The sequence below is a fragment of the Tachysurus fulvidraco genome, chromosome 13 (assembly GCF_022655615.1).
Source record: "Tachysurus fulvidraco isolate hzauxx_2018 chromosome 13, HZAU_PFXX_2.0, whole genome shotgun sequence".
Classification (NCBI taxonomy): domain Eukaryota; kingdom Metazoa; phylum Chordata; class Actinopteri; order Siluriformes; family Bagridae; genus Tachysurus; species Tachysurus fulvidraco.
In genome coordinates, this window is record NC_062530.1 from 7,287,340 (window position 1) to 7,299,657 (window position 12,318).

At 39.3% G+C, this 12,318-nt stretch overlaps 1 protein-coding gene across 8 annotated transcripts in view; it reads left to right on the top strand.

Annotated features, from left to right (window-relative positions):
* Positions 1-12,318, top strand: part of kifc3 (kinesin family member C3) — a 57,275-nt gene that overhangs the window by 29,566 nt on the left and 15,391 nt on the right. For 6 of the 8 annotated variants that reach the window (XM_047822278.1, XM_047822274.1, XM_047822273.1 and 3 more), the window contains 16 exons: positions 1-91; positions 236-460; positions 1,219-1,380; positions 2,687-2,834; positions 2,947-3,077; positions 3,418-3,529; positions 3,926-4,104; positions 4,189-4,293; positions 4,451-4,581; positions 5,438-5,561; positions 6,317-6,446; positions 6,681-6,910; positions 7,082-7,234; positions 7,724-7,850; positions 8,779-8,825; positions 11,164-11,307. The exon at positions 1-91 is cut by the window's left edge and continues 41 nt beyond it. In XM_047822278.1, coding sequence (XP_047678234.1) covers positions 1-91; positions 236-460; positions 1,219-1,380; positions 2,687-2,834; positions 2,947-3,077; positions 3,418-3,529; positions 3,926-4,104; positions 4,189-4,293; positions 4,451-4,581; positions 5,438-5,561; positions 6,317-6,446; positions 6,681-6,910; positions 7,082-7,234; positions 7,724-7,850; positions 8,779-8,825; positions 11,164-11,172 — 2,104 coding nt within the window. In that variant the 3' untranslated portion in view covers positions 11,173-11,307. Of the gene's footprint in view, positions 92-235; positions 461-1,218; positions 1,381-2,686; positions 2,835-2,946; positions 3,078-3,417; positions 3,530-3,925; positions 4,105-4,188; positions 4,294-4,450; positions 4,582-5,437; positions 5,562-6,316; positions 6,447-6,680; positions 6,911-7,081; positions 7,235-7,723; positions 7,851-8,778; positions 8,826-11,163; positions 12,016-12,318 lie in introns of those variants that run through there. The other 2 variants (XM_027141139.2, XM_047822276.1) reach the window with 2 other exon arrangements.

A 12,318-nucleotide genomic window follows, 5' to 3' on the forward strand; every position in this document is an offset into this window, starting at 1 on the left:
CGAGAATCAGCGGCTTAGACAGGAGCTTAAGTCCAGCAGCATCCATGAGCCTGCTTATACCTGCTCCACCTCCACCTGCCCTCACAGCCAGGTAACTGACACACACACCCACAACCTGCCTTCACAGCTGGGTAACTGACACACAAACACCTTTGCTCACATGTCATATCAGACATGTGCATAAATGTGGTGTGTTCCCTGTTTCACCCAGTCCCTGTGTGTGTGTGTGTGCCAGGAGACAGCGGCCCTACGTGGGGCGCTCTCCATATGTGAGGAGCGCTGTAAGGAGTATGAACGACACATGGCCAAGCTCGAGCATCAGCTTGGGGAGCGAGCGTGCACAGTGGACGAGCTCCGCAACCAACTGGCGGAGACATTACAGAGCCGAGAAAAGCTTCAGGAGCATCTCACTCACACAGAGGAAATACTGCAACAGCACAGTGCAGCAGCACCATCTCAGGTGAGAACTGAGTGCACACACTCAGGTGCTAAACACATTATAACAAACAGGCAAAAAAAAAAAAAACCCAGCAGATCTAGGGAATGTTCACATCAAGCATCAGATTGGGGAAAAAAATGTGATCTCAGTGATTTTGTCCATGGCATGATAGTTTTTGCCAAATGTGCTGGTTTGAGTATTTCTCTAACCGTTAATCTCTTTGGATTTTCACGTACAACAGCCTCTAGAGTTTACTTAAAATGTTGAGAAACATAGCCTGGCCTGATGAATCCTGAGACACAGGCACCAACAGGATGAATCCATGAAACCAACTTGCCTTGTGTCAAGGCCATGCTGGTGGAATATGATGTAATGTTGTAGAGAATGTTTTCTTTCATGCTGTGGACCCATTATTATGTCAATTTTTAGGGTTTTTAGTTTTTTTTCTATTTTTAGATTTTCCTCTTATACTAAATGCATACAGTATGTGTATTTTTTTTAAATACAATTTGATTACAATATTTAATTATAATATTTCAATTCATCAGAACTATCAGATCTTTACATCCTAACCTTTATTTTAATTCTATTCATATACAGATTTCATCTACACAGCAATTTACACACAGCACAAATAAAGGGTTTTTTTCTTTCTTTCTCTCCCACTCTCTCTCTCTCTCTCTCTCTCTCTCTCTCTCTCTCTCTCTCTCTCTCTCTCTCTCTCTCTCTCTCTCTCTCTCTCTCTCTCTCTCTTTCTTTCTGTGTGTTATGTGAGCCAGGCAGCAGAGGCCGAGTCGTCTCAGTGGAAACAGGCTCTAATGGAGGCACAGACACGTAACCAGGCTCTCCAGGAGCAGCTGGGTGTCCAGCGACAGCTCCTCCGAGAACTCGAACAGAAGCTACGTGACAGCCAGAGAACCAACAGCGAGCTACGCCAGCAGGTACTGTACACACGCACACACACAGACCTTAATCTAAATACCAGAACACTCTCAAACAAGATGATGCGCTGAGTATTTCTGTGCTCTGGCTGTCTGTAATGATTGTAATGTTGTATGCAATTGGCGAGGTTTGATTTGGTGATCTTTTCATCATTTCTGTTGAATTCTATTTCATCATTTCTACTGAATGAAGGGTGAGGGTTTGTTTCCCTGGTCTTTTCCTGTTATTGAATTAAGGTTTGTGTGCTGGTTTATGTATGTATTAGGGTTTAAGTGATGTGCTCATCTTATCACACCTTACCATTCACACCCATATGTACATTTTGAACATCCCATGTAGTCCGCCTTTGCTGATATAACTTCCAAACTTATGGGAAGGTTTTCACCTAGATCTTGGATTTTGGAGACTCAAATTTGGAGCAGTTCATCCCAATTCATTGGTTGAGGTCAGGGTTCTGTGTGGACCTCTTAAGTTCTTCAGCTTCTTCCCTGATACACTGTGGACGAAGCTGAATTCTGTAAGGGCTCAGCTCTTCAGTTTTCTGATGGAAGCCACACTCGGACTGTCTCCGCTTAGCTGGATTTTCTTTACGATGTTCAGCTATAAAAAATTATGACCAGTGCATTTCCAAATGAAATGCCAAGCTTTTCTACCCAAGTATTAATAAATAAATCAAAATTATTGTTTTGTAGAGATTTTTGTACTGTTCCTATTGGATGTAATGCATCAGTGTCGGTCCAGTATTGGTTTAAAACACAGAATTGGTATTTGGTGGGATTTATTTATCTACTGTTCTGCATTGCATGGACAAGTGTGACGTAGTTACCTAATAATTTCCTACTTAAGGTAAAATAGGATCAGTGTGTATTCCTAATACATATTACAAAATTGTTGTTGGTGCATTTTGGCCATTTTTATCCTCAAACCCAGAAATCGTATTTCTCAGTGTTAAGAGACGTGGCCTTAAACATCCTGCTGTAGGTGGACCTCCACAGTTCCAACTGTCTCTCACTGGCCCACATTAGACCTCTAACTTCCCCTTCATATTGAGCAGAGTGCTGTGGATTACCGTGATTTGTTTTTTTGATAAAAATGTGTCTTTTGTTACTTTTATATATAGGACATTTGTATGGGTTGTCTGGAACATTTGATTCTTATGAATTCTGAGTTTTTGTTTCCTTTTTTTTTTTAGCCTTTTTAATTTTTACAGATTTTTTCCCATTTCACCATTCAATAAATGTTTACTCCATCTGTCCATCAGTTTATTATTTTTTTAATTCACACTGTGTTTGTTGTGTGTGTCAGATCCTGGCATATGAGGGTGAGATGGAGCGAACTCGCAGCCAGCTTGCGTCTGAGATTCAGAATCTTGAGGAGGAGAAGAACAGAGTCGTGGAGGAGGCGTTTATCAGAGCCGAGAGCGAAATGAAAGCCGTGCATGAAAACCTTGCCGGTGTGTGCACATTTTTCCATTTGGGCTACGTGTGTGCGTGCGCGTGTGTCGGTGGGTGTGTGTGTGGGTGTGTGTGTGTGCAATCCAGTATCTAACCCACTTTTTCATTCAGGTGTAAGAATGAATTTGCTGACACTGCAGCCTGCTCTGAGAACTCTAACATGTGACTACAACTGTCTGAAGAGGCAGGTCCTGGACTTTCCCTACATGCTGCAGAAGGCTATTGCTGAGGCTAAACAGGAGGTAAAAATCCCATATGAACAATCACTAATCAGCAGTATCAGTACATACATTTACGGTCATGTGACAACTTGCATGGTCACAACATGTACAAGTAAAATGATGTGTATATTAAAATCTTTTGGTATTTTATCTGTGAGTACTTCCTGAAGATACTCCTATCTCTGTGACTTGTACAGTGGTGTCCTTTATCTCATCTAATCTGATCTTAATCGCAATACGTTTGTTACTTTACCGACACACCTGGAGATTTTATCCCATCCAAAAAAAAATCTTAAAGGTAAACTCACCTCCTTTTTGTCTGTAAATACATATACTTCTCATACTTTCATGGTGTGTGTAGATATGCCACATGATTGCAGAGGTGAGCAATACCAACCAGGAGCTGCTACGTAAATACAAGAGAGAAATGAACCTGAGAAAGAAGTGCCACAACGAACTGGTTCGCCTCAAAGGTAATTTGTATGATGTGCATTAAGAATGTTTCAAGCTGAATTGTACAGTAGGGTTTCCTTTTGTCATTATTTCAAAAAATCTGCTTATATGCTTACTTTTTTAGCACATAATTACTAAACACAAATTCACTGATGCATATGAGGTAAAATGACTAATGCATGTGGAGCAGGAACACTGTTCTAACCAAACAGATATCATATTGTTGAGATGTGTAGGTAAAAATTTTTTATATGAGCCTGAAGTACAGTGTATGGCATTTTAACTTTATACCACAGTGTTGTTAACTCCATCTCACCTTTTTAATGACATAAATCCTAGCTGACCAGTTAAAGAATCCTGATTTGATTCTCAGCAGTTGATTTGATAAATTGATGCTGAGCTTGTGTTTTCAACAGGAAACATTCGCGTTTTCTGTCGCGTGCGTCCCATCTGCAAGGAGGAATTGGAGGCTGACAGCAAGAGTGTGGTGACCTTTGACTCTGACGATGACGCAGTGCTCTACCTTTCCAACAAGGGCAAGCTTATGGCCTTTGACATGGACAAGGTCTTCACACCTCAGGCTACGCAAGCAGAGGTCAGATGATCGTGGCAGCTCCTGTTATCTGGGTTGTTTAGTGGCCTGTAAAGTGACCTTATAATGTCTCTTCTGATTAAACAGGTGTTTCAGGAAGTGCAGTCTCTTGTCACGTCCTGTATAGACGGCTATAATGTGTGCATCTTTGCTTATGGGCAGACGGGTTCAGGAAAAACCTACAGCATGGAGGTAAATGTCAGGGGCTGGGGAAGTGCTTAAACAAAATAAATGTTTGGCCAGAAAAAAAATCTAATGATAACACTGACTGATATAAGCCAAAATTATTCAGATTTGTAAGTGTATAATTGTGTTTGGGTGTGTGTGTGTTTTATTTGTTCACACACAGGGTATTCCAGAGGACCCAGGCATTAACCAGCGAGCTCTGCATCTGCTTTTCTCTGAGGTTTCTGAGAAAATGCCTGACTGGCGCTACACCATCACTGTCAGCATGGTGGAGATTTACAACGAGACGCTGAGGTAACATTGACAGGTGCTAATAAAGCAGTTAGCCACAAGATGGCGTGTGTTAGTGTTCTTAGATATGACTCAAAACAGTATGCTAAAATCCCTCTTACCTATGATGAAATCACAGTAAAGCTCAGCCTTTAATGGATTACTGCTTTTATTTAAAAAAAAAACTGACACAAACAATATGGCGCAATCTAATGTCCAGGTTAAGAAGATTAATTATTACTATTAATAATATTTGTTAGAAGCAATGCTTCCATCATGTAATGTTGATTGTTTTGGATGCAGAGCATTTATATTTAATGGCATTTGGCAGACACCCTTATCCCTTACCCCAAAGCAAAATACCAGGGATAGATTAGGGTTTTCTGTGGAGGAAACAATGGATATAGTATATCTGTGTTCTTGGGTTAAAGCATTGTATATCTTAAATTTGACATCAGCTTAGAACGTGGATCAGCTTTCAGGCCGAAACTATCCATTTTATAATATGTAATAAATATATAATAGAAAAACTGCATTTATAGTGTGTGAGTAGACAGAAAGTGCTGATATTGTCTACTAGACTGATTATGGATAAGAAGGACTAAAACACTGGCAGTGGAATGTAGTGAGGAGAAAAGATTTCCTCGTAATTTTTGTTTGCAGTTTTACCGATGGATTGCTGATGTATCTTTGAGACATGTTAAGTTACTAGACATCTATATCCTACCTAGGATATGAGCATGTATGAAGAGACTCCTGCACATGTCTGTTTAAACAATTATTATTAGTAGCATTAATCAGTCATTCATAATAAAAGCAATTACATAGTTCATGGTACTGTAGATAAACGCTTTAGATAACTCTAGTATGTTTTTCCCAGGAACCTGTTAGGAGAAAACCCCAGTGAGAAGCTGGACATTAAGATGTGTCCTGATGGTAGCGGTCAGCTGTATGTGCCTGGTCTTACTGAGATCACTGTGAAGAGTGTGGAGGATATTAATAAGGTGAGAAGTCTTTTCATTTTTTTTTATATTTAGTTTCACAGTAATCATTGATCTGCTGGATGTTTTTAGCACAGACATTATACGTAAAATCTGTAAATCACTGAACCCAGGACCCTGAATATTATCGACTGAAAACAGAAATAGAAAGTTTGAATAGTGTGTACTATTATTTTAAAACATTCCAACATGATCATTTGTTTTTATTCAAAATTGGAATCCTTTTATTGAACATAGGCTAAAATATTTCATTTACATCATTTGCTTAATAAGATAAGATATACCTTTATTTGTCCCACAATGGGGAATAAAGACATAATATGATATACATAATATACTAAAAAACAAAAATGTATAAAAAGAGTAGTGGTTACACTGAAGACATATTGCACATAGGTAATATTGCACCTTTAATTTCTGTTATTGCACATGTTTAAAATACTTTGTTATTGTTATTATTGCAATGAAACAGTAATAACAGTGTGTATTAGATTTCTGCTTTGAGTCCTGCACTTTGTCCCACTTTGATCATCCCACACCAGCTTTTTGTGTCTTCTGTAAACTTCTTTGGTTTGCCTCACACTAGTTCTGTGTCCCATCCTGGTCACTACAGTACAAAGACACTCGATCAATTAGCTGAACAAATCAAAAGTCATACACACTTGATTCAGCTCCATCTGTAAAAAGAGAAGGCTGTGTTTTTTCCCCAGATAGCTCATGTTTGGGGTTTACAATTACGTTGCCCTTTGACCCTGCAGGTTTTTGATCTGGGTCACATGAACAGGGCAACAGCATGTACCAACCTGAATGAGCACAGCTCTCGCTCTCATGCTCTCCTCATCATTACCGTGGTCGGCTTCAACTCCTCCACAGGACACCGTACCTCAGGTGATGACACACGCATGCACCTTAACACATGAAGCAATACACGGAAACAAAAACATTTTCCCTTAACTAAATGTAGTTGATTTCTCAGACCATGTGTACAACCTACTGACTGTACAATGTGGAGTTGCTATTAGTGAATTTGACTAATTATTTGTTAAAGCAGCTCCAGTTTTTACACACTAGTAATTGATTTAAAAATGTGACTGTTCTTTCTCTTTCTGCATGTTTATGCAGGCAAGCTGAATCTTGTTGATCTGGCTGGTTCAGAAAGAATCTCTAAATCTGGCGCTGAGGGAAGTCGCCTGCGTGAGGCTCAGTGCATCAACAAGTCGCTCTCGGCGCTGGGTGACGTCATCAACGCACTGCGCTCACGCCATTCACACGTCCCTTTCAGGAACTCACGTCTCACGTACCTTCTACAGGACTCGCTTAGCGGAGACAGCAAGACACTAATGCTTGTACAGGTGTGTGTGTGTGTGTGTGTATACTGCTTCAGTTGGTAGCATATGATACTACATAAGTAATATTTACAAATGTGTGTAAAAATGCCTTCATTTTTTTGTAAGGCAAGTAAACTGATTGATATGTTTGAAAACTGTGCACCAAACCTCTTCCTAATCCCTTTGCTTTCTCAGGTGTCTCCCGTAGAAAGCAATATCATTGAGTCTGTGTGCTCTCTGAAGTTTGCCCAGCGTGTTCGCACAGTTGAGCTTGGACCGGCCTCCTCTTCACGAAGACATACCGAGAACTCTTCAACGTCCTCCTCGCCTACCCACGACAGCGTGGAGGTACACACACACAACTTTAACATTATGATACAGATCATTGTTTAAAATAAAAGGTGTAGGCAATATACAAAATGTACCTTTCTGGAAAAAAATTACAACTAAACATTTAACTAAACACCAAACTTAGATACCCTTCTTTTCCAAGCAGTAAATTAGACCTGACGGCCCAGTCTGAGCATGACACTTTTCTCATTTTTTCTGTGTAGTTAATCACTAAAAACTTGCAAAACTAGGATCTCTACTAATATTTGAAATGTATTATTTATATTTACAAAAAACAATTGATGGGTTTTTTCATTGCCTGTTACCCCTTGAGGGAGGTAACAGCTTTAATCTGTGATAGTCTGATAGGATTTATTATGATCAAGTATTTAACAGTTTAGTTAACAAAATAGTGCCAAATGTTCCAAAAACCCAATGAACTGTATACAGTGTATATTGCTGATTCGATTAAATTCACATCTGTTTTTTTCTGTCTGTCAAACACAGTTGGACTCTCCACCCATAACTCCTGTGCTCTTACCCATCTCCCGGGCAAGCAGCGTGGGCTCCTCTCTCTCCACTATCTCCAGAGTCTCCAGCACACGGAGAAGATCCCAGAGCCAGCAAGCTCCAGGTGAGGAGGCACACACACATACCAACCCTGTCAGCTTTAAGAAATAGAACATTAGAAACAGAGGGACAGAATAGAGACTCCAACAGAGACGGAACAGGTCTAGAATGAAGTGAAGCTTTTCAAACCAACTTCTATTTCTCAAGATTTTTAACCGTGTAATTTACACTTTAGGGATTTTTTTTATCTAGTGTGGATCTAGTGTGCTATGTGGAATAAAAAAACGTTTAAGTTAGGAATTAAACATGACTGAAAGCACTATAGGATCATCACTTTAGGCTAACAGTAGCAATGCTTTCACTCAACACTATTATTATACTTGAATTATTTTTCAATAACAGCACACAGTTTCTCATACCACAACTGTTTGCCAACAATTACATACAATGTTATTTATTAATATCATTCTTGTTATTTGTTTATATGCGTTTATGAGTAAGACACTTGAAGTAGTTCTGTTTTAGTCCATCACCCCAATCTTTCCCTTCCTCCCTTCACGTTCACACTTATTGCACATGGTTTGCCCTGTTACTACAAAAAGGTTAAAAGGTACCAAGCCACAGTCTATGATTTAATGTTCAACAATGCATTTCAGTAATGGTTTAAAATGATCACATACTATGTTTCTTTGGCCTTTACATGTTTATATGTTAGTGTGCTTTTGTTTTAGATTATATGCAGGTCAGACACCTGTTATTGTTGTTGGAAAAAAGCTTAATGTTTTTACACTTAATGGACATAAAGAATCGTTTGTTTTGCATGTGACTTTCTTAATATAAACCTCTAAATATATTCTCAACATAATTCTGTTTACTCACAATGGTCTTCAAACCGTCCCCACGACGGGGTCCTACTTGCTTCCTATTTGCTGTCCCTTGTCACCTCGTCTGCATTGTGATTGGTTGGTCTCCTCTGATTGGTTGCTTTGCAGACAGACTGGTAGACAGAGGCAGTCCATTGCTTGGGGACAGTGGGCAGGTAGGTGGGGTTTTATCCGATTTGTCTCTCGGCATGGAAAAGCTCAGCATGGCATCCGTGTCACCCGACCACTCTTGGCCCGTCTAACACAATGTGCACTAACCCAGGAAAGGTGTGTGTGTCAGTGTGTAAGAGAGAAGAGTTATGTTGGTGGTTTGTGTTTTATTTTTAACACTTTGTCTTTGTAATGTTTGTGTGCAGTTTAATTTCCCTGTGTGTCAAAGCCCCTGCTGTTTTCTGTGGCTGTCTGTGTATGTGAGTGTGTGTGTGTGTGTGTGTGTGTGTGGGAGTATATGTACTGACACCTGCTTTCATATGGCTGCGCTGTCCAGTGGTGAAGTGCAGATAACTTTGTTTTGCCAACATATATGGGCTCATGATCACAGAACTCACATACACACATCTTCCGATGCTGAGTTCTTGCTTTAAACTTCTACATTAATAAAGCAAGCTATCATTTTAATGGAACTTTCATGGGTGGTGACTTATTAAAAAAAAAAATACTGTATTTTCCATACTACATCACATCTGAGTGTAAGGTCTGCTTATAGGCAATATGTATGTGAAGAATTAGTCAATGGATGATGTAAACTGTACCCAGACATTTTACCTACATTACTTTTAGACATCAGACCATGTGGTTCTTTCCCTAACTGTTTCCACAAAGAAGCACAGAATTGTCCTGAATGTCTTTGTATGCTGTTTCGTTACAATTTCCCCTCAGAGGCTAAAACCTGCTCCAGCATGACAATGCCTCTGTGTTACAAACCAAGCTCGATGAAGGCACGATATGCCAATGTTGGAGTGAAAGTACTCGAGTGTCCTGAACAGAGTCATGACCTTGTCCCCACTGAACACTGTTAGAATCTACTGGAACGCCTTCTATACCCAAGGCCTCAACATCACTCGAACCAAACATGAGTACAAATGGCTTACTGAGTACAAATCCCCACAGCCACGCTCCAATATCTAGTGACAAATCTTTTCCAAGAACAGTGGAGGCTCCTTTTAACAGCAAAGAGGAGCAACTCCATGTTAATGCCCATGGTTTTAGACTGGGCTCATATGGATGTGATGGTCAAGTGTCCACAGAATGTAGGTCATCACTTGGCTACAGTTTTTTGGCTTCAGCAGTTTTTACACACTATATTTTCCGAGTTGTTCGATTATTCAATGAGAGCTGGATCTCTAATAAATACAGTTTTCTATTTGTTAAAGATGCTCAAATTACACAAACCCTGAGCTGAAACACTAAATGCGGTATTTGCTTATACATGCGAGTAGATATGCACACAAAGATAATTAGGCTGACAGTGTAACACTTATCTTAGTTGTTAATTGTATGAATGTCAATCAAATCATAAACATGGGCATTAAATAATGCTTATTCAATTAACGGCTAAAATGCCACAATATGAACAAATGCTACAATGTTCTTGTTAGTTAATTCGCAGTATATTTGTGAGGCTGAATAAGCCCATGAATCAACATTTAGTAACACTTTTGTATTCAAGGTTATTCTCTTTTTAAGTTTGCATGCAATTCGTGATGTAAGCGTGTACATTAGGGGCAGTGCTGCATATGTAGCCAACCAGAATGAACAGTAAAAAAACGAATGTTAAAAAACCAAAGAGAAAAGCTCCCACATTTTACTGTAGTTAAAGATGTTTAAAAAAATATATTAATTTGTACACTGAAATTCATTTCTGTTTTATTATTATTGTTATTATTATTATTATTATTATGCACACATTTGATTCTTCGCCAAGAAGTTTCTCACTAAATTCCGAGTCATTTCCTGTTTTTGTAATGAGATAAAGATATGTTCTCTGAGTGCCACAAGTTCCTCGCTCGTCTCCATTTTGCTTTTGTGCCAGTTTTATTTTCGGCCTCGTCCTAGCATCAGTGTTACTGTACACTTCCCTGTTCTTATCAAGTCCTTGTTTTCTAGACGTACGTTATCACATCCGTCATCTGCATACCGCATGACACAGTTTTGGAGTCGCACAATGACTTGTGACAAGCTCATAAGCAAGACCAGCGATGCTTATTCATAACCGTATCAAAGCAGAACCCTTATTATTTGTGTTTTAGATATACAGAACCATTTTGCAGGTTTTTTCTTTCTGTAAATTGCAACACCTCTTAGAGGAAAAAACACAAAAATGCATCTTCTAGTATGGAAAATACAAATAATTGTGGCTCTTGTTTTTTTGGGAGGGCTTTATTGTTGATTGGTGGTTGTTGTTTTTTTTAAACTGGTAGTCATTGTGATTATTAGTGAGGAACCTGGGTTTCAACACAGTTTCTTAATCTGATCTCTCTGTTCTCTGATCAGGACGAATGAAGCTTGCCACATAGGAGGAAGCGAGTGTGCTGAGAAAATGCTTTTCAGTACGCTCCAGCCAGAGTTTAGTTTCCACACCGGGGACAGGGACGATCCAAACTGGCAAATCAGGGATACGTACAACATTTCTGTGAGAGACTTGACTTCTTGTTGCTGACTGAAGAATCTGACGTCATCCTTCGAGCTCTGCACTGTCTCCGGGGGAACGTGTACACTTCCTGCCTCACGTCTCAGTGTTCGTGGACGTCTATGCACTTTAGAACATGCTGATCTGATTATTCATGGTGTTAATAACCCGGTCAAGTTTAAGACTATCACTTGACTGCAGTTGAACTTTAAACATGTGCTCTGTCTCTTATCTGACAGAAAAATGCTAGTGTATTCTTTTCTTTTTTTATTCCACAATGCATCCTTTTTATTCAAAGCCTAAGAACAAAATCAAAGTTCCAAAAACGTGTAGCAGACGCAGTAAGCAATAACCGAGGCTGAGTTTAGCTGGTCTCCGTTTGTGACAAAGCTCTTATATAGTATTCTGTATATTTGGTATCCTGAAGGCAGCATATTGAAGTCTTCCTGATTTAAGCATGTATACTTTCAATTTGGTCATCAGCAGAGGATTTTTTTCATGCCATACTGCTGTGAATAGGAATGCTTTGGATTTTCACCCACAGTCAGAACTGCATTTCCACTGGACGAACTCTTTCATCTGAAACAGACAATCGAGAGAAAACAGATACTGCTGACTGTGGGGTTTTGCTAGCTTCGGTCCATTTATAGCATAGCATAGCTTTGTATGCATCATTTTTTTTTTGTACACTTTTTAATAAATGCCTTAAACATGAACCGTCTACTTTCCTGCTTCTCTTTCCCGAAAGTGTTCATGTAGCTTTATAAATTGGCTTCACATGAAGGCCACTGACTCCACATGTCGTAGTGCTTTCATGCTAATGAAGGTAATGAAGGTTTCTCATCCAGTTATTAAGTAACAAACACATCCTAAATACAGGACTTATAAAACCAAAAATTGGCTGAAAGACAAGAAATTTTTCACTTTTTTTCCCCCCTGAACCTTTGTCTGATTTGTCTAAATATGAGAAAAACAATATTTCCAATACGATATAAGCCTGATTAGTATTTGATATATAA